Genomic DNA, 22080 nt, shown 5'->3' with positions numbered 1-22080 from the left:
AATATATCTCCTTTTTTTAAGGGTGCAGCTATATCTGGTAATTCATATGTTATAAAACATTGGCATTTTGTGTATTCGTATGTTTTATATGAGAATTATGTCTTAATTCGTGCGAAATAAAAAACACGAAATTCAATTTTTTATTTTTGTTCGACTCATGATTTTTTTAAAATTTTAATTCATATAATATCCGTGCCTTTTTTCATATTATTTTCTGTCTCGCGTTTTAAATTGTTATCTAGGTGCAGCCTTCCACCTGAAACTAACTCATGAACTTCATCATCAACTTCAGTCAGACTACACCCTGGTTCTTTCTCTAATTGCTTCTCTTTGATTAAAAACCTTTTGCTTGATTGCTTCCTCAAATTGCCTGGTCGCAGCATCAACATTAGCCATAATTATTAAGTACAAATTCAGAGCTTTCAGCTGGATCAAGTCCAACATTTCCATGCTTCCTGCAAGCTGAGAGCAAAGATCCCCATATAATGGCATCTTCATTAATGGGCATACATTTTATTAGCTGTTCTGCCACTTCAAGGACCCCAGCACCTGCAACTATCGTGCTTAATGGCTAGTTTGATTGTCTGTCACCAATGAGAAAACTGTCTGTTGCTTTATCCACCATCCCTGCATGATTACAACCATTAGGACACCAATGAAACTGACATAGTTCTGGTTGGAGACTCAAAAGACTCTAGCTTAGAAAACAAATGAATTCCTTCTTGTTCACAGCTACTGGTAGCTAGGCCTAAGACCATGGCGTTCCAACACGATAACCCTTCCTTAAGAAACGTTCCAAAAACTCGTATAGCCTTTCCAACATTGCTGCACTTGCGTTACGTCTATATGCTTAATTTTGTATAGAATGCGGAAGGAGACCTCTCTCTTCATTCTTTATTTTTTTTATTAGATTTATTTTTATTTTTATGTTTTTTTTTTAATTTCTATTTGATTTTTTATTAAACAAATTTTGTAAAAAAAAAATCAATAAAAATAGAAATAATAAAATAAGCAATATCAAATTGATTTTGATTCGCACTTATATAATATAGGTTTATTTTTTTAAAAAATTGAGAACTTGAAAATAGAATTGAATTGGAGATAGATTTAAGATATTTTGTTCCATCTCAATTGTCTACATGACACCTCCTCTTACTGTTTTTTTTAAAGCTTTTACTTTTTTCATTTTTTTATTTTCTTAATTTTGTTAGATAAATTTTATAATAAAATAGTTAATTGAGATAAAAATAACAAAATAATTCATAGCCGATAAGCTTTGATTCGTCCCGATCCAATTGGAGCAATTTCTTTTAATTTGAAATAATTAGGTTTAGTTTTTTTTTAATAAATTTGAGTAAAAATAAGGCTTTTGATGTTATGTCTCGACCTTGGTATATACAAAAAATATATTTTATTATTTATTTAATTTTGTATTTATATATTTATTTTATTAAAAACATATTGTTTAGAAATAATGTCCCATTTGGCCATGAACTATTACACTTTTTTCTAATGTGATAATAAACAAACAAAATTTCTAATAAGATATTTAAACTACATTTCCGTTTGTTAATTTACTTCAACCGTTAATATCATTAATTCTAAATGCTGATGTCGTATAAACATCCAATAAAATATTGAAATGTGTCAAAAAATCAAGTTAACGTCACATTATTAATGACATGTTAGCATAAAAAAAATTTAAAAGTTTCTAAAATTTTTAAAATAGTTTGAAAAATTATATAAAAATTATAAAAAATTATAAAAAAATTTAAAAAGATTCTAAAAAGATTCAAAACATATAAAAGCTAAACATTTTTTTTTTATTTAATTTCCTCCCTCATTCCACAAAAAAATTCTTTCTCTTTCAAACAACAAACAACCGATCTTTTTTCAATCCAATTTCCTACGCCAACCATTGTTACCTCCATTGCCCGCTGCAGGCTACTGCTATTTGTTGGCATTGGTTTGCCCTCATATTTCACCAAAAAGCTCCATTTTTCCTCCTTGTTCTTGTTTCCAAGTTGGTTTTTGCAAAAACATCATAGATTTCCCTAGATTTAAGCTGGCCACCACTATTCCAAACGTGATTTCTTTAAAGTATATTCTTTATCTAGCCCTAACCTCTGTCCTCACAAAAAAAAAAAAAAAAAACCAAGCCAAGACCCCTTGGAAAAGCCTTGAACTGAGACTCATGGCTCCCTCTTTTACTATTTTTTTTTCTTTTCTTGAGTTTTACTTCTACTAGTTTTTTTTTTATTGGAACTGTTTATCCCCATTCTGAGGGATGTCTTTGATTTTTTTATGTTTTTTGTGTGGTAAGATAAGGCTGTGTTTTGTTATGGTGGTGAAGGAAAGGGATTATTTGAGGTTTAGTTGGTGGGTATTGGTGGTGTAGGGAGTCGAATGGTGGTGACTTGGATATAGAAGACAGTGGACTTGATTTGAGGGTGGTGGGTGGATTGCCAAATGGTGGTTGCTTGCAACGATATTGATCAATGGAGGTTTGTGACAGTAGGGTCTTAACCATGGGTGTTGAGATTGGCTAAGGGTTTTCGGTGATGATGCTAGGAAGGGTGATGGGATTTTTGAATGTTGAGAGCTTTTAAAATTTTTGTGTTTTCCTCTTTAGCCACTCCCTTTGTGGTCTCTTCCGATTAACAGTTCTAGTAGTTTAATCTGTGGATTGAACTCTAATGCATTTGAGACATTACCTTCCTTTAAAATTCAATTTGGGAGAAATGAAAATGAGAAAAAGTCAACCTTGAAGAGTTTACAAGATTTCCAAAGGTTTATGTTGAAAGAATCTTATAATTCCTCAACTATGTGTGCCATAAAATATGAAAAGAAGAAACATGTGCAGCTATTGGCTGATTGTGATTAATGCCGTGGCTCTCATATACCAAATAAGATATTTAGCTTCATTAATAATAGTTTTAATTTCTCATTTAAAATATTGTTAAATCTTCATTTTTTTTATTTTTTTATTTTTTTAAAATTTTGATTTTTTTTAAAAATTTTTAATTTTTCTTAAGTTTTTATAATTTTTAAAATTTTTTTAAATATTTTTGAATTTTTAAAAGTTTTTTAAAAATTGTTTAGAATTTTTTAAAATTTTAATTTTTTTTTAGATTTTTCAAAAAATTTTAGAATTTTTAAAAATTTTTTTTAATACTAACATGGTATTAATGATGTGGTACTACTAACTGAACTTTTTTTATATATGTTAGCATCTTATTGAATATTTATGTTACGTTAGTATTTAGTATTAATAATATTAAGGGTTAGGATAAATTAACACACAAAAATGTAGTTTAAGTATTTGAGTAGAAAATTTTTTTGCTTAGAAACCACATTAGAAAAAGTACAATAGTTCAGGCGTTAAATGGGATAGTATCCCTATTATTTAATATCTTAATTTAACAAATTCATATTTCATTTCATTTGACTTTTTTTTTTATTTTTCAAAAAAAATTTCTTTATTAGATAATTTTGTAAAAGAAAAAATTAATAAATTTAGGGATGACAAACCTATATCTAATGAGTTTGATTCACCACAATTTATGTGTTTTTATAGATTTAAATACTCATTTGCCCCATATACCATACATTTTCTTTTAATTTTGTACCTAAAAAGATAAAGTTACTAATTTTGTAATCCAACTTTCATTCTATAATTCATTATAATATCCCAGACTAACACTATTAGTTAACTTGCTAACGTGGCATAAATATCCAATAATTTACTAACATGTGTCAAAGTTCAGTCAGTGTCATATCATCAATTAACACATCAACGTTACAAGAATATTTTTTAAAAATTCAAAATTTTTTTAAAATGAAATATTTTAAAAATTATAAAAGATTAAAAAAATATGAAATATTATTAAAAATGAAAAATCTTAACAATATAATAAAAATCCAAAAAATTCAAAAAAATTTGAATAATTCTAAAATTGAAAAATCTAATTAAAATGAAATTTTCTTAAAATTTTTTAAAAAATGCAATAAAACTTAAACAAAATCTAAAAATTGAAAAAATCTAAACTTTTTCAAAAAAAAGTGAAGTTTTTGAAAAATAATTCTAAAATTTTTTAAATTTTGTAAAAAATTAAAAAATTTTATGGAAAATTAAAAAATTTTTTGAAAATTTTAATAAAAATACAAAAAATTCATAGAAAGTTCTGAAAATTTTTTAAAAATAAAAATTCTTAAAGTATAATACAAAATCCAAGAAAATTCAAAAAAGTTTTGAAATTTTCTAAAATATATAAAAATTAAAAATTTATAAAAAGTAAAAATCTCTCAAGCTAAAAAAATTCACAAAAAATTTAGCAAGTATATAAATTTAAAGAAATTTATTTTTTTAAAAAAAATCTAAATATTTAAAAAAAATTAAAATTTTTTAAAATTTAAAAAATTCCAAAAATCATAGATATTTTTAAAAAATTATAAAAATTGAAAAATTTAAGAAATATAAAAAAAATCAAATTTTTTTTTTATTTTTTTGAAATTTTAGAAATTCTAGGATTTTTATTAAAATTTTCAAATTTTTTATTGTTTAATTTTTTCGAAAATTTTTAAAAATTGTATAGATTTTTTTCATATAGTCAAAATTTTCAAAAAGATTTTAGATTTTAGATTTTTTATTTCCATATTTTTTATTTTTGCTTTAATTTTTATGAATTTTTAGAAATTTTTTTATTTAAATTTTCATTTTTGTTAACTTTTCAATTTTTTATTTTTCATTTGATTTTTTTTATTTTTTTGGATTTTGGATTTTTTTTTATTTTAAAAATTTTTTCATATATTTTTAAATTTTTGTAATTGTTAAAATATTTCAGATGTGTTTGAAATTTTTAAAAAATTTTAAGAATTTTTTGGATTTTTTAAGAAAATTTTGAATACTTCTTTTAATACTGATATGGTAATTGTCAATGAGGCGTTGATTGGACTTTTGATGTGTATCAATACTTTATTAGATGTTTATGTCATGTTTGTTGGGCTAAAAGCCTTTAATCCAATCACACCAGCGGAAGCGAAATCAAACAATAAATCAAACACATAAGAGACAACAATTTAACGTGGTTCGGTTCAACTAACCTACATCCACGGATGAGAAACAAGATCCACTAGTTGTAGAGAATTACAAACTTACATCAAATCATCAACCTCACTCAACAATCAATACTCATAAGACACTCTCAATCTCCTCTAGTCCTATGGAGTATTCTCAACCTAAACAAATACAAACCTAAACCCTTGTGCATCCTTTCAGCATAACCAAACACATACCCATATGCTCCCATACATCATACCTATGTGGACCCTTTCAGTCTCTTCTAGTCCACTCACAAACAAACATACACACCCATAAGACGTAGAGCCTCAATACTTTTATGTGGTGTTTATCTCATAAAATTCTACAACTCTCTTACATCTTTTTCTCATATTTAACCCTGTAGAGACTTCACCTATTTATAACCATACAAACTTGCCCATTAAGAATCCCTCTCCTCTTAAAATTCTTCTCCTGCAAGTCAAACTTACCTATTAAGAATCTTCTTTCTCTTAGAATTCTTCTTTTACAAGTCTTCTTGTCCATCAAGCAATATCTAATAAATCTCAAACACATCTCTAACAAATCTCAAACAAATCTCTTATGAGATTTGAGTCAATATTCCCAACAATGTTAATAACTTGATTGATGACGTTAATCGGAGGTAGCAAAATAAATGATGTAATGAAAGTTAGAGTATGAAACAAATAATTTTATTTTTTTTATCTACAAAACTAACAAAAAGTGTACTGTACAAGAGCAAAATGAGTATTTAATCCCTTTTTAAATAAAGATTAGGTTAAATTTTACTGTTTTGAGCAATCTAAGCTAAGTCAAAATCAGATTTGTTGTGCTCTAACCCTCTCTCATCGAAATATATAAAAAAATATATTTTATTATTTATTTAATTTATATATTATATTAATAAAAATATTATGTAATATCTTAATTTAATAAAAAATTATAATTATATATAATTAAGTTATAATTTATTTCAAAAAATAAATATGCTTATATTTATCTATGTATTGTCATTTATTAAAACTTAACATAAAAATTTTACTTTTTTCATATTTAAAATATAATTTTAAAAAAATAATCTCACAGTTAAGCGCGGGTCTAATTATAGTGTCTTGTAATTACAGTTGCAAAATGTCATTCACCTCTAAATTTTGCTTTAGTATATAATCATGAATCGATTTCCTTGTGCAATTGCCATTAGCATATTCAAATGAAAAGGTCCAAGTAAAAAGGTAGGTGTTTACAGGCACTCCAACTGTTAAAAAACAAGATAATTTGAGGGAAAAAAGTTTCTTTTGACATCTCAAAAATTTTTTTTAGATATTTTTTTTATCGAAGAAATTAATAAATTTATAGATAATTATTTTATATATAATATAAGTGAACACCTTCGAAAAATGAAAAACTTAGATACCCCACTGACAATTGTTCTCAAGCAAGTAGTGGCATTTAGCAAGCTGACCATTGTAAATTCACTAGGCCGGATGATTTCTCTCCTTGCATTTCTTGGAAAAGCTCCAATGCTTCCAAGAACTTACCGTTCCTAACATAACTACTAATCATAGAATTCCATAAAACAGTGTTTCTTGACACCATTTTTATTAAACAGTCTCCTGGACTCATCATTCTCTCCACATTTAGCTAGCCCTAGCTATAATGTGATGGAAAGCAGTGCTGGTGGGACAAAGAAATTCAAATTGGCAAGTAGTGGCTGCAACTAGAGGTGTAATCGAGTCGATATGATGAGAAACTCGAGTTCGAGCTCGACTCCCAACTCGCAGCTCGATACTCGGTTCGAACTCGATCGAATTTTATTTTTTTAATTCGAGCTTGATTCGTGATCGAATTCAAACTACTTAAATTCGTTCGATTAAATTCAAAAATATGTAAAAATAAGCTAGATTTTTATATTCGATAAAAGCTCGATTATTTGTGTTCGAGTTCGAGCTAGAGCTCGAATTCGAAATATTTTATTAATTAAAATAATTAAAAAATTTAAATATAAAAACTCGATTAGGCTCGCGAGCTACTCGAATTGAGTATAAGAATACTCGAACTCAGTTCGATCGATGAGTCGAGCTATTCGAAGTCGACTCGATAATAATCGAACCAAATTCAAATTTTATTCAAATCGAACCCGAGTAGTTACGAATACTAATGTATCATTTACATCCCTAACTGCAACAAGAAGCTCAGATATGAGCCAAAACCGAAAGAAGTTGAGCTGAAACCAAAACAGAAAGGAGTCGAGCTGAAAATTGAAGGGAGTGAGCTGGCAAAGGAAGAAGCACAAGAGCTGAGAGCTGAGGAAGCTTCAGGAGCTGACTTACAGAGAAGCTGACAGAAAGATCGGTGTAACCAACTGAGCTGACTTGGCAGCTTATCATTAGACAGTTATAACTGGAATTCGGTTATAGCAGCTGCCCAGAAATTTTGTCAATAATTCAATAATTCTGATAGAATTTACTTTTTCATAGAATTTAGCCATTATGGCATATATAGGAAGAGAGCTGTAACGATGTAATTTTATTAATGAAAATAGCTGTTCTCCTTCTTTCTCTGAATCTTTAATCCATTCTTTCTATTCCTACTTCTCTACTTCCCCATTTTGCACGACCAAGTCACTGCTAGTCTATGGCATATAACCATTGAATTCCCTGCAACAATACTAACATGTCAAGGAAAATAGAGAATGCAATTTGTGGATTTGAGCTTTGAGAGAAGCCTCTAATGACTCTTTTGACCAAGTAATCAGGGATTAAGCCTCCACAAAAAAATAAAAGTTTCTTTGACCAATTAATTTTACACTCTTGGTATATCTTTGCTCTAGGATCCCTCGATGTTCAATAACCACTTTGAGTTCCGACTAATTTGAAGTCTAATTTGAAGTCTAATTTGAAGTCGAGTCAGATCAAACCCTATAAAAAAGACAAGTTCTTTCAAGTTTGTTTTTTCCGTTTACAAGATTCAAATATGAGATCTTATTTAAAGAGAACCAAACTTCTTGCCACTCGGACCAATAGACATTGGTTACACTCTTGGTATATCAATCTTTGGATTCCATTAACATGTCCTCCTCGTCTCATTCATGTTGCTAACATAAATTTAATTTCTTGCAATCTTTGTTTATTGCAATTCACAAAGAAAATTCAAGTTTAACCAACGGTAAGTAACATTTTTGGTTCTCCAACATATCCAAGAATCTTTCTCTTCTTTTTCTTTTTCTTTTTTTTTCCCTTTCTTTTCTTTTCCTTCTAGTGAGCGCATTTCGATTTAGACCTAGTTAATTAATTAATAGTAGCTAGGGATTCATTTTTTTTATCCAAAAGAAAAATTCATGCCCTTAACAATGCTTAATTTAATCCCATCCTGACTCACATGTTTAAAGTAGTTTTTGAGATTATGGTCCAAAGATTCAAAATGTGCCCCATGTGAAAAAAAAAGAAAAAAAAGTGCATTTTGAGATGGGTATCAGGCACTAATAATTAAAATTGACATACCATAATTATTGGCCTTAGGGAAATTTTATAATTTGTTGTCTCCATCAAATACATTCCTTAAATTTTAAATAATCTAATTAATTAAGAAGTGGCTTTATTTGAGGTTTAAAATAAAGCGATCTATCCAATTGCTCAAAAGTGCATTTCCATGGACAGAATTTTGGACGGTCCACTTCGAAAACCATTCTCACCAAATCTAGTTTCTTCATTAACCCATGGCCCCCTCCCCCTCCATTAATTTCTACTTTACCTTACTTTAGCAATTGAAAGATATAGAATTAGAGGGCATAATTCAATATTTGATACTTCTCTCGTTCTACAAAGGAAATGCTAGAACTAAACCCCCACTGTGTTATTGAGAACATATTTTGTATATAGGATGGATTCAATTACATAGATGTAAAATTAATTTAATTTTACATTATTTCATATTTTTAAAAATTATATTTTGTTAATTAAATTTTATATTCTATTTACATAAATCAAGCATTTTAAATTTTTAAATAATTGAAAATATACAATCCTTTATTCAATAATAATAAAATTTCAACCATTTATACTTGCAAAATGGTTTCTTTGCGTTTGATTCTTATTTATTATATACATAGACTTTTAGAAAAACGAAACCAAGTTAAAAAGAAAACATTTTCTCATGTTTAATTTTTAATCAAATTCATTGCCATTAATTAATTTCTTAGAAGTTAAGATAATTGGTGAGTCCCTGGAAACATTCTTGGTCTGATGGGACCTTCCATTCAAAACTGTTTTTATAATCCCTCCATATTTAAGTAGAAATCAACTGATGAAGCTTTTGACTGAAATGTTCATTACTAATGATAAAAGAAAGTTTTAATTTTTTTTTTGGTTCAGGATAAACATGGGAAATAAAGTTGATTTGACGATGCTTCACAACACATGCATGCATAGAATCATTATTTGGTTGATACTTAAATTTTAAAAATTTTTAATATAATATTTAAATTATAAATAAATTAATTAAAGTGATCGATGATAGTGTCACATATGGTATGATGGGTCATGAACCCCCAAAAATTTTAAAAGATTTTTGAGTCTATATAATTAATTAATTTTTTAAATATACTTCCCAAAATAGATGAATAGTCATCTCAAGATAATATAATTATTTTAATTAATTTTTTATTTATAAATTTTTAACTTATAATTTTTTTTAAAAAAAAATTAAAAGCATTATTTATTTTTCAAGTTTAATAAAAATTTAAACTATCTTCACTAAAAAAATTTAAGTATAAATGAATATATTTATAAAGTATGAAAATTTCTTTTTATAGAATGATTTATTTATAGTGTTATTAATTAAATAATATAAATACTTTAATACTAATAAATGACAAGGTATATTAAATTTTAAGCAAAATTTGTAAAGTTTGCAAGTAAAAAGGTTTTATACATGATGAGAACCACAACTAAAAATCAAAATTAAAATTACAGTTTAATTAAGAGCTTGTTGAATGTATTATCTACGTGTAAATTTTGAAAAATTTATAATTTACATACCATTGTTTTATTTTAAATAAAAATATTTGAGTTTCCTTCGTATTTAATAATTATATTTTTTATTTCAATATTTGAATTTTTTATATATGTTGTTTATGATTACAATATGAAATATTATTATATTTCACATATATTTTCATAACTTTTGATAAAATAATATCATATTATATGCTAAATAAAATTTTTTAAGTTACATATTTTATTTTTTATGACTCTTTAACTTAAAATTCTAGATCATTACCGTATTAAATATTTCATTAAAATTTAAAAATAATTCATGATATTAACTTATTTTATAAAAGAGGTTGTAATTTGAAAAAAAAATTATTACAGTTATTAGAATTTGGTTTCTAAATCTATTAAATATCACATTTTAAAAATAATTATATTAATGAATTAAATTAAATTCCAAATTTAAAATTCATTGTTACATATTGATTTATTGCATTCACCAATCAAGAGAAATCTAATCTCAATTGATAAAAATAAAAAAAAAATTAAAAAGAAAATATTTCCTCGTCTTGCGAACTGAAATAACTCTTGTGAATATCAGCCTCTTAACACAATAAAGTTTGAAAATAAAAAACTCAGACAGGATAGTGTCACCAAAAAGAATTATATGCAGTTGGTAGTGACCAACCACAATGACTTCCCCAAAACTCAATCCCAACCCACAAAGACAAACACGAGAAAAGAAGAGAAACAGACAGAGAAAGAGAACTTGATTATCCTTTTTAGTAGTTTGGGCACGTTTCAATCTCATGTTGGGAAGCTTGAGCCAATTACCCTCTCTTTTTGTTTTCGTCCTTTTTCTTTCTTTTGCTCTGGTTCAGGTGGCAGCTCTAGTGAGCATTCAAGTTGAGTCCAAATTTGAAACACTTGACTTCAATTTATGCTAATCAAAGATCATTGAATTTGTTGTTTATTCTAATCAAACACAAGCTTGCTTTGCTCAAATATATATACGAAGCAAAAAGCAATCGCAAGCACATGTCTTGCGAAAGACAAGCTTCTTCAAATAAATGTTAGGCTTTCTTGATTTTCTTTTTTCGTACAAGAGCAGTAGTCTGTAAAAAAAAAAGTATAGATATTTAAATTTAAATTTAAATTTAAATTTACTAAATATTATTTTTTTTAAATAATTACGTTAATTAATTAAATTAGATTGAAAATTAGACTTTCTTGAATTTTTAGTCTTGTTAAAAAACAGTGAAAGGAGACACACCCAATATTAAAAAAAAAAAAAAAGTAAAAAGGCCAAAATGCATGCATCACCATCATCATTACCATCATCTCTTTGTTTACTTCCTTTTCAACCGTCCATTCACCTTTTCTCTCCTTTTGCCACCCTTCTCTTGCTTCTTCTTCCCACCCCGTCATGTTTCCTTTCCCAAGTTTCTTCTTTCTCTCTCTCTTTCTCACAATCACAATAGTGCACTTCTCTTCCAAAATATATTTGTATTTATATATACATGGCAAAGGAGTCTTTCGATCATTGATGTTCCTCTAGTTTATGATATCCCTTGTTTTTCTATGCTTTTCTTTGTCCCAACAACAGCAGAAAAACAATGAAGAATTGGGTTGAAGAAGCAGCGGGAAGTGATAAGGGCCTTATAGAAATGGATACAAGGAAAATTTTCACTAAAATATTCCTCCTATACTGCCTCTTACTCTGCCCAGGTGACTTGGTTTATTCATCTTTTCCTTTCATGTTCTTGGCTTCATCATCCATTTCAAATATAATTCTGCTTCACTGCTTTTTCCTCTTCTGGTTTATGATGTTTTCACCAATTCTACATCCCTTACTTTCTTCTTCCTTCGCATGATTTAACATGTTAATGTTCAATTGTTCATGTTCATATTTCAAATTCACTATAATTTTGAATCATGGAATCAGTTCCCAGTAGTGAAATTGTCATTTCAAAATGATGATGCAGTTGTTACTCTGTTTTATTCTTTGAACTCAAACTTTTCATCGATTTACATGTTGGACATTGAATTTTCATAGCTTTCCCATGCGGGCAATACCTCCCTCTTTCCAAAATCAGCACTGTTCTTTTACTCCACTACCCATTGCCTGTTCTTTCAAAAATTTAATCATTGTTCTTCGACTTTGAACATTTCCCTTTTCCCTTTTGTCATTAATTGTTGCATATAAAAACAACCAAACCTTTTGTACCAAATTCTCTGTTTTTTAAATCTTGATTCAGGTCCAAGTGATACAAGGAAGGTTGATATTTTCACTGACCAAAAGGACATTAGCACTCCAATAGCAACCATGCCTACAATAATTCCGACCACTCCTACTTCATCCAGTCCAGTGTTGAATCCTAATTCCAACCCGGATTCGACATCTCCGGTGACCATGACACCGATGACAGTTCCAACGATAATTACAAGTCCGATATCTTCACGGGGCAGCTGGTGTGTGGCTAGCCAAAGTGCATCACAAACTGCATTACAAGTTGCTCTAGACTATGCATGTGGATATGGTGGTGCTGACTGCGCAGCAATTCAGCCTGGAGGAAGCTGTTACAATCCCAACACAGTTCGTGCTCATGCTTCTTATGCATTTAACAGCTATTTCCAGAAGAATCCAGTTCCTAGTAGCTGTAATTTTGGAGGGACTGCTATTACTACCAGCACTGATCCGAGTAAGTTAAACATGGTTTTACATCTGACTTCTAGGTCCAGAGTCCTGACTAAAGAAATGAGCTGGGCCTAGATTGCCCATTCCCAATACTCAGCCCAACTCCTATATTTGTTGGCAATACTTCTTCCAAGGATTTACTTCTATTTTGGTCCCAAACTGTTTAAAAGGTCTAATTTAATGTCTAAATAGGGTTGTAAATGAATTTGACGTTTGATAAATAATTCGAATATAAATTTGACTTATTTTTGTTTATTAAATTTAACAAATGATTATTAATAATATTTTAAAATTCATTAATTAAATAAAAAAATCATGAACACAACAAAATTTATTTTTCTTTGGTTCGTTTACATATGAAGATGTAAACAAATAGAGCATTTAACTAACATAACATGAATAAATTTAATAAATGATCACAAATAATATTTTAGCAATCGTTAATTTAATAAATAGATAATAAATATAATAAAATTCATTTTATATTTAATTCGTTTACATTCCTAATTAGTATTTTTTTACAATTGTATGATAGGTGGAGGCCTTTTGGAGTGAGCCATATTGTCTAAGATTTTATCCCTTTTATTTGGCTAGATAGATATCATGCCATTTGGTTTCAAATTTTGATGGTTGCCGTTTATGTCTTGACTGGACTCAACTGGGGTTATAAAAACTTTTGTAAGCGATTTCAACCTTAGTTAGATTTCGACTAAATGGTTGCTTGATTTTGGATAAGCATTTTGCACTATATGCTGAACCTAATTTTGACTAAATTGTGAATAAAAATAGAAGTAGGATAATAAAACAGAATCAATTCAAATCAAATTAAACATTGAAATATAATTTAGTGACAAATTTGACATTCACAAGTATGTACTTATGAATTAATGTGACACAAGTTTACAATAGAAATTGAGGATTTATTCATCTTGATCATGATTGCAGGTAGTGAAAGATGTCAGTATCAATCCACAAGGTAAATTTTCCTATCCCTCCCACTTGCCTGATTCATTTGCTTTCTTTTTTTTTTTTTTACTTTTTTTTTCCACCGAATTACCAGTGTAAATTATATCATTGTCAATGGTAAAATTGCAGCACAAGTTCCTCGGTCCTAAATGCTACCAATTCAAATGGTTCACATGTTTTTGGAGTTATGCCAACACACCCATCTCCATCGACAGCGTCCGCCATCAAATTAAATCCCAAGCAGCCTATTTTTATCATAATGGCATGTCTCATTTTGCTGCTGGTCAGATACCATCACTAGAATGAACAAAGGAAAATTTCATTTCACTCCTTGTTTTTTTCTTATATCAACTCACAGTGCAATTCTCTTCGTTGCCACAAGGTTTTTAATTTTTCGTGGAAACTAAGTTGAACCAATAGTTTGTGGAGCGTTGCTAATTGGTTGGAGGGTACATTAATCCAAAGAGCTTATTGTTGTATTTTTTTTTCCCTTTTAAGTTGTAAATATTAAAATTTAAAATTTAAATATATTGAATATTATCTTTTAAAAATGAATTATAATATTTAAAAAAATTTTGAATTTTGAATTTTGTTTTTAGATAAGTCAGCTTAACTGGATTTTGGATTTTTAATTTTGTATTTAAAATAATTATAGTATTTCCATTAGAACAAAATTAAAACCTTTTCAGCTTTGGCATTATTCTCGTAATTAAAGAGATCAATGATTTAATTAATTTTCAAATTAGATTAACAGTTCAAAATAACAATCTCAGCAAGTTGGTTGCAACCATTTAGTGGAACAGTTGGTTTGGCTGGCGATCATTATATATTTTATATACGGTCCCATTAAATTTACTTATTCGGCCTACCCAGTACAAACACTTATTCGGCCTACCCAGTACAAACACTCCCTTAAATTACATCTCCGTTTTGCAACCTTTAATGGAGGACTATAGCCTTTCCATACCTCTCTTAGCTACCCCTGCTTCCGCCCTCACCACCACCGCTACCATCACCACCACCGCTACCAGCTCCACCACCAAAGAGGACGATAAAAAGGATTTTTTCTTATCAAGTTCTCGTATTATTTCCCGGCTTCTTTTGGTAATTTTCATTGGAACAATCTCCGTATGGGCAAACCACGAAGCATCAAAAGGCTTCAAGGTAACCATAATCAACAACGCCAAAGACTCTCCAGCAGGGCGACGCTTTGCTCTCTTCTACGTATCGAATGATGAAGGCACACGGATCATCCTGAACACAAGCGCCTTGGTCGAAAACATTCTTTACCCAGATTCCAACCAAAACAAGAAACCAGTTCACCATGTCATTCTCCAACTGGCTAGCAAAAACCTGACGACCAAAGTCATTGTAGAGACAAGCAAAAGCAAAGAGTTTGTTTACGTCATCAGTTTAAGTCCATCAATAATGGAAGAAAGTAATGTCAAGTACGCTGTTAGATCAGCCATACAGCGAGGCATGGCTCGGATATGGCTGTGGGATGGTGAGTCCAGGGCTCCACCTTGGCTCATAGATGGCATGGAGGAGTACATATGGATGCAGGCAGGATTTGGTGATCATGTCAAAGAAACAACAGTACTATATCCAGGATTGAAAGTATTCGGACCAGAACAGTTCTGTTTTGTTCTTTCCCAAATGTGTTCCAACTCCAACAACTTCAGCTCCAAATTGAAGTTGAACATTAGTATTTCTGGTGATGGGAATTCAGCAAAATCATCAGGTAGTCTTTGCACGGAGGATAAGGACCCAAAAATTGTGGCACAGACTTTGGGTTATCTTGAGCAGCAAAAGAAAGGGTATGTTCAAGGATTGAATCAGATTCTAAGAGATGGGTGGGATAGTCAACCATGCCATCGATGAGCTGATGAGCTTTTTAGCTGTCATTTTTTTGGAACATCATGATCGGCATGGGATCAATAATTGGATTGGAAGTGGACATTACCATAATTTAAGAACGTGAGGATTACAATTAGTGTAGTTTATTACAATTCTCTTATTTTTTGTTTAGGTTGTCTGCTTCTGCCTACGTAATTACAATTATTTGTGTAAGTTTTCTATGGTCATTATAATGTGAATTTATTTGTTATATCTTCTTTACATTAAATTATAATTAACTTTGTTTGAGTTGTTTTTTTCCTCTTGTTCTTTGTATGGGAACTTCTATTTTTTATGTTGGAGAACTACTGAGTCAAAACTTTGTAATTTGGGAGTAATTACAAATAGTAAAAACTCAAGTTTTACCTTAAGACAAAGATTAGTTTGAAAGAACAAATTTTAAGATTTGATTTGCTTTTGGTAGTTGACATCAAATAAAAAGATGAGACAGTAGCAGACAAAGAAGGAATAAGGCTTGCACAGAAAATGAAATCTCCCAAAGATTATTTTGGAAACAGACTCTGTCGTATTAGCTAAAAATTTAGAGTAAGAGCTTAATGACGGTGACTGGAGAATCAGACAGGGAGTAAGGGATAAGGTTTGAAGAGGTAAAAATAAGTTGTGTTGCTAGAGAAGCAAATAAAGCTGCAGACAGGACTGCAGGTTCGTACGGAAGGAACATGCGCTTGTCTAATTGCGTTGTGGTATGCCCATCTTCCTTGGTTCATATTCCGGGTAAGGATGGGTTACCTGCCCCACCCATTAGCCTGTAAAGTTAGAACCTGAAGCATGCATGGAGGGTATGTATAACTCACTCATAAGTATGTTCTTTGCATGTTATATGGATGTATTGTCTATGATATCCTTCTGATCCTATTAATAAAATCTTTCATGATTGGCCAAAAAAAAAAAGGAATGTAATTTTGTTTGGATGAATAGGAACACAAATCTTCTCATGATTTCAACTTATCTTTGGAGATAAAGATGAAATTTGTCACTGTATTATTGGTCAATATTAGTATTTCAATGCATTTCAATTTCGTTTTATTATTATTATTTTTTTTTGCACATTATTAGCTCAAGATTATAGTAAATTAAAGGAAAGGTGAATTGGTTTATAAGAAATCATATATAAATATATATATATATATTTATACTTGATAAGATATGTTGCATGTATATCTATATAAATAAATTTTTTGAATGACACGTAAGATAATATTAATTAAATATTATTTAAAAATTCAGATATTAATTTGAGTTTAAATGCATTTTTATCCGGATATATTCAAATCCAATTATATATTGCTTAAAATAATAATAATAAAAAAACTTTTTATATATGACTTTTTAATATTAATTATATTATATACTATAATCTAATATATTAATATTTTTTATTCTATTTATTCTTTTTTATTAATATTATATTAGTGTTAGATTAATATTAATTAGTGATCTCGGCTTAATTAGTTCTTTCATCCGTGATTAACTGTTGGCATCAGTCCTAATCCTACATTTTGTCTATGTGAACAAAAGAGAAGGGGCTCTGCACGAAAAGGATTGTACCGTGAGAGTAGCAAAAGAGATCAACCTCCTTCGAATATATAACATGGATTCTGACAATGCGATAGAGTCGGGCTTTTATGCTGACCCGAATGAATTATTGTGTAGTTTATAATAAATATTGATTTAAATTTAAATTTATTGTTAATTCAGATATAATTAATTTATTTTTTAAATTTAAAATTCTCTCTCTCTCTCTCTCTCTCTCTCTCTATATATATATATATATATATATATAATATTTCTTGCTCTTACATGAAATCCGTGCATTTCTATATAGTAATTAACTATTTTCATAGTTTTTTTTTTTTACAAAAAAAATTAGTTCCGTTCCCATCTCCATTCCTATTATTTAGGAATTCAAAAGAACCTACTGATTTTTACTTGAATAATAATTTTCTTTTTATGTTTATATGTTAATTCGTCTAGGTTTTGATCAATCTTTTTTTTTTTTTTTAATGTTTTCATTAAGTGTCTTTAGTTTGTAACCATAAATGATGACATATCATGCTAAAGAAGTTGTTTATTGAAAAGTTTGGAGGATCAACAAAATATTTTTAAAGTCTTGAAATAAATTTAGATATTTTAACATTGAATTGTTTTATTAGTATTGATTTGAATCTTTTTTGTAGTTATATTTATGCTATTATAATTTGAAAATGTGATGAAATAAAGATTGGAACATTGATTAATCAAGTTTACTAGCTATGACCATTTTTCTTATTACTTAATATATGCTTGATTTGTCATTTTGCTTATATACACTACCAAAAAAAGGTTTTGCCAACGAAATTTTCCATTGATAATAGTTTAAATTTTATCGATAATATTTTTATCGATGAAATGTATTGACAAAAATTTTCATCAATCATAAGTAAATCGATAATAGTATTTCCTTAGTAAATTAAAAATTTTAACGATAATTACCAATGAAAAATTTTGTCGATAAATTTTTCGTTAATGAATTTTCGTTGATAAAATCCATCGATAATAGTTAATATTTATGTTGATAATAGTTAACATTTCCATCGATAATACTCATTTTTCAATTTTTTAAATTATATTTTGTTTATAATTTTTTCTTTTTATTATATTTGTTATTAAATTTATTTTTAAAGCAATCATATAAATATTAAAATATACATACATAGAAAAAATAAATAAACAAAACTATACATTCATTTATAAAAAAATAATAATAACTTCCAAAATTATTTACGAATTCTAATTAAATGAAAATATAAAAAAATACATCAAAGAGTGTACAAGTAGTTAAAGCTTTAAAAATATGAATGTTACCACGAGTAGTTGGATAAAGAATTGTTGTTCCAAAAGATGCAATCACTTCACAATCTCTAACAAGTTTTGCAGATTTTCACAGATTAAGAGTTAATTCTTAAAAAAAAATTGGGAAAAAATTTCTTTTTTGAACGAAATTATAACTTTCATGCATTTGTTGTTTCTCCAATCAATATAAAGGTAAAAAATTTATTTAATACAGCTACAAAACAAAATGCTATATCATCTCATTTTCTCTTGCACAAACTGAGAACTCAACTTAACAAAGTTTTCCAGAGAAAATAATGGGGGGTTCATTTGACCAATGCAACCATATAGATAGATTAAATAAAAATGTACAACTAAACAGTTGCCCATACATAGATTATGTCATTCCATGACTATGCAAATATATTCAAAACCAACACTAAGGAAACCTTATTGCTCATAACATAAACAGTCCACCCTACTTGGTCAATCTCACTGGTTTCCACTTCATTTCAACATCAATCACAAATAAAATTATGACCAAGGCTTTAGTTCAACGGTTCAACTATAAGCCTCAACACTCTTTTAACACTGATGCAATGGTTGATTAAATTATAAATGACATCAATAGGCAGCAGAGTATCAAAAACTAAACAGGCAAATGAAGACACGCTGACATGCTTTCAAATATGGAGAAAGCAGAGCACATTATTCCAAGGCATACAATCATAACAAATGAAAATTAGAAATTACAAAGTCAGTACCTTGGGATTTGTCACATTAACTCCAAATGCACTGAAAGTATCATACAGAAGTTTCTCATCCACATCCAGAAATTATAACCAGATCATCACAAATTGAAAAAAGAATGTAGCACTTCATGGCATCTCCACACTTCTAAAGATATAGTAATACATACAGGGTCAAGGCTCCTTACAAAAAGGTTTGCACCGAAATCTAACCTCTTTTTATCTTCAGACGCCTGAAATCAATCAAAATAGAAAAACCATAAAAAAAAAATTTTGGTTCTTTAAATGCAACACTATTCCCACTTCCAATGTAACCAAAGTAAAATTTCATACCTTATTTACGCGTATTGGCTTGCCATAAGCTTAATCATGTTGAGCACCTTAATCGCCTAAATTTCAACCATATAAATCTAATTATGCAAAAAGAATAAGAAAACAAAAAGGAACATAATGGCCACAGTCCATGAAGGAAGAAAACTTACATAGCCTCGGATATTTCTTCATCCTTCTTGCTTTGATCTAAAGAAGATTGTGCCTCAGATTGTCGTTTTCTTTTTTTCTGTGCAATACTCTTAGTCAATTTCTCTTACAATGAATTGTTTTGGGCTATTCCTGAGGTTGTTGGATAATCAGGATGGGTGGATCCTCCCTCTGGACGTGAAGTTAAGCTACTGATATAATTTCCAACAACTTTGTCCAATCCCTCAAAGTGGCTTGATTGGGCATATTTCCCACCAGCAGATGAATCAATGAAGATTGTGCATAGTTGCTCATATATGGAGCAGTCCTTGATTTTGATAGGCTCAGGCCTAGGCTGTGCCTGTAAACACAATCTCTCAGGAACAGACAATAAAGGTGCCAGAAACAAACGTTCAACAAGTTAAAAAGGAAATGTACCCCAATGTCTTCAAACCCACAATAGGAGTCCTCCGTGGCTGCAAAGTCATTTTGATCATAAGCTGATTTGAGGTTGTAGAAGCATGTTCGCAGAACATCCCAGTGCTTTCTCAATTGATTGTTATAGAAGTTGAGATCTGTTTGCTTGTTGAATTCAGCACGCATGTTATTCCAAGTTTTCTTGTCAAAAACATTCTTTGGTCTGTTTCCCAATTGAATTTGCTTGACTACCAAGTCCGCAAATATCCTATCAAGGGATGCTGTCCACCTTGTTCTTGAGCGCTCCTCAAACTCGTTTATTTTTAAATGGAGCCTGAATAGCTCACAAATAACTTTGCTTGTTACGACACTCCTAATTGATACACTTTGTAGTAGGGTTGGGATTGCAGAGCCTCTGAGTGTTGACTCAGCTTTCTACTCTTATATTATGCAGTGACTATTAATTTAATAATCTAATAATTAAGTTATAAACTAAGAAAATGGTTATGAAGCTCATTTATTAGATTAATGGTTTTTTCGTCTTTGTCAGTGTTATAACGTCTAGATCCGAGAATCCATCGCTAGACATTGACTTAAGGAATCGCCACCAATCTTTTTTATCTAGGTGCGATTAATCAACTAAAGAATCTATCCTTTTAGGGAACACCTAAGTTTAAGGGTCCTTAAAAGAATAGGTTCGAGTCTACTAACCAGAACAAAATTCGAGAGTTCGGTTACGTGTGAGGAAGGTTATAGCACCCTCACAACGCCCATCAAAAAATGGTACCAGCTTAATTTTGTGTTATCCAATAAGCCTTAAAAATTTACCAAGTAATTAGTTATTGAAAATTATTCTCAATTAACTCTAATACTTTTAGCAAAAAATTGAGAAAATTCCCTCACCTCAAGAGTATGCAAGAAACTACTATTTCACTTGCAGAGACTCCGTCGTCAGATTATTTAACATTAAAGAAAATCCAAAGAAATAAAAAAGAAAAAGAAAAATGATCGCTTTTGTACAGAAAAAATTGATACTTTCAACTTTTCATAAAAAAAACCTTTTTTTTAAAAAAAAATTATTTTTAAAGAAAATTGATACTTTCAACTTTTCCCTAAAAATATTTTTTGGAAACTTTAATTTCGAGAAAAATTGATATTTTTAACTTTTCCTCAAAACTTTTTTTGAAAATTTATTTTTTAAAAAAATTGATGCTTTCAACTTTTCTCAAAAAATATTTTTTTGGAAACTTTAGTTTTGAGAAAAATTGATACTTTCAACTTTTCCTTCAAAAAAACCTTTTTTGAAAATTTATTTTTAAGAAAAATTAATACTTTCAACTTTTCCTTAAAAATATTTTTTGAAAACTTTAATTTCGAGGAAAATTGATACTTTCAACTTTTCTTCAAAAATATATTTTTTTGAATTTTATTTAAAGAAAATAATAAAATAAAATAAAAATAAAAATAAAGAAAAGTAAAATAAAGATAAAAATAAAAGAATATTAAACAATTCTAATATAATAATAATAATAATAATAATAATAATAATAGATAAATAAATAACGAAAAAAAAAACCTGGGAACGGCTCGGCTCGGCTTGAGGAAAAAAAAATAGCTCGGAGACTCGGCTCAGGATTCTAACACACCAAAACCGTTTTTTAGCTTCTGTTTCTTCTCTGTGTCTGTCTTTTTTCTGTATGTCTTCTTCTGTTCTTCCAGCACCTATTTATAGGGATTGATCATAAGAGTTTCTGATCAATCCCAACTCTTTCTGGGATTTGGATTCAATCTTTGAATCCAATCCCAACTCTGTCAATTCTCAAATCACAACTAAATTCATTCCAATTTTTTTATCTTAATCTTAACCGAAAATTAATCAAAATAAAAAGATAAATATATTAATAGATAACAAAAAAATAATTAGATAAATAAAAGAAATAGATAAATAATAATAAATAATAAAAATAGATAAATAATAAAAATATTAACAGATAA

The 22080-nt window shown here is 28.9% G+C and overlaps 2 protein-coding genes across 2 annotated transcripts; both read left to right on the top strand.

Annotated features, from left to right (window-relative positions):
• Nucleotides 1-11459: 11459 nt before the first annotated feature.
• On the top strand, nt 11460-14295 carry LOC111316016 (uncharacterized). Its single transcript, XM_022918029.2, has 4 exons — nt 11460-11796; nt 12327-12770; nt 13712-13742; nt 13862-14295. The coding sequence occupies exons 1-4, from the start codon at nt 11685-11687 to the stop codon at nt 14031-14033; spliced, it is 759 nt and encodes a 252-aa protein (XP_022773764.2). The 5' UTR covers nt 11460-11684; the 3' UTR covers nt 14034-14295.
• Nucleotides 14296-14613: 318 nt separating this feature from the next.
• LOC111316336 (uncharacterized) lies at nt 14614-15944 on the top strand. Its single transcript, XM_022918324.2, has one exon. It carries the CDS (start codon nt 14675-14677, stop codon nt 15611-15613), a length of 939 nt encoding a protein of 312 aa, XP_022774059.2. The 5' UTR covers nt 14614-14674; the 3' UTR covers nt 15614-15944.
• Nucleotides 15945-22080: the final 6136 nt, after the last annotated feature.

The sequence above is a fragment of the Durio zibethinus genome, chromosome 24 (assembly GCF_047325235.1).
Source record: "Durio zibethinus cultivar Kanyao isolate XHJ-2024 chromosome 24, ASM4732523v1, whole genome shotgun sequence".
NCBI classification, from domain to species: Eukaryota; Viridiplantae; Streptophyta; class Magnoliopsida; order Malvales; family Malvaceae; genus Durio; species Durio zibethinus.
The sequence above is the reverse complement of the archived record's forward strand: the minus strand, read 5'-3'. Positions and strand labels throughout refer to the sequence as shown.

Bases quoted from the DNA above. Each gene is read 5' to 3' on its own strand.
- LOC111316336 (XM_022918324.2), top strand. From the start codon at position 14,675: ATGGAGGACTATAGCCTTTCCATACCTCTCTTAGCTACCCCTGCTTCC.
- LOC111316016 (XM_022918029.2), top strand. From the start codon at position 11,685: ATGAAGAATTGGGTTGAAGAAGCAGCGGGAAGTGATAAGGGCCTTATA. The intron at 12,771-13,711 runs GTAAGTTAAACA...TCATGATTGCAG, and splicing joins TACTACCAGCACTGATCCGA to GTAGTGAAAGATGTCAGTAT. The intron at 13,743-13,861 runs GTAAATTTTCCT...GTAAAATTGCAG, and splicing joins TGTCAGTATCAATCCACAAG to CACAAGTTCCTCGGTCCTAA.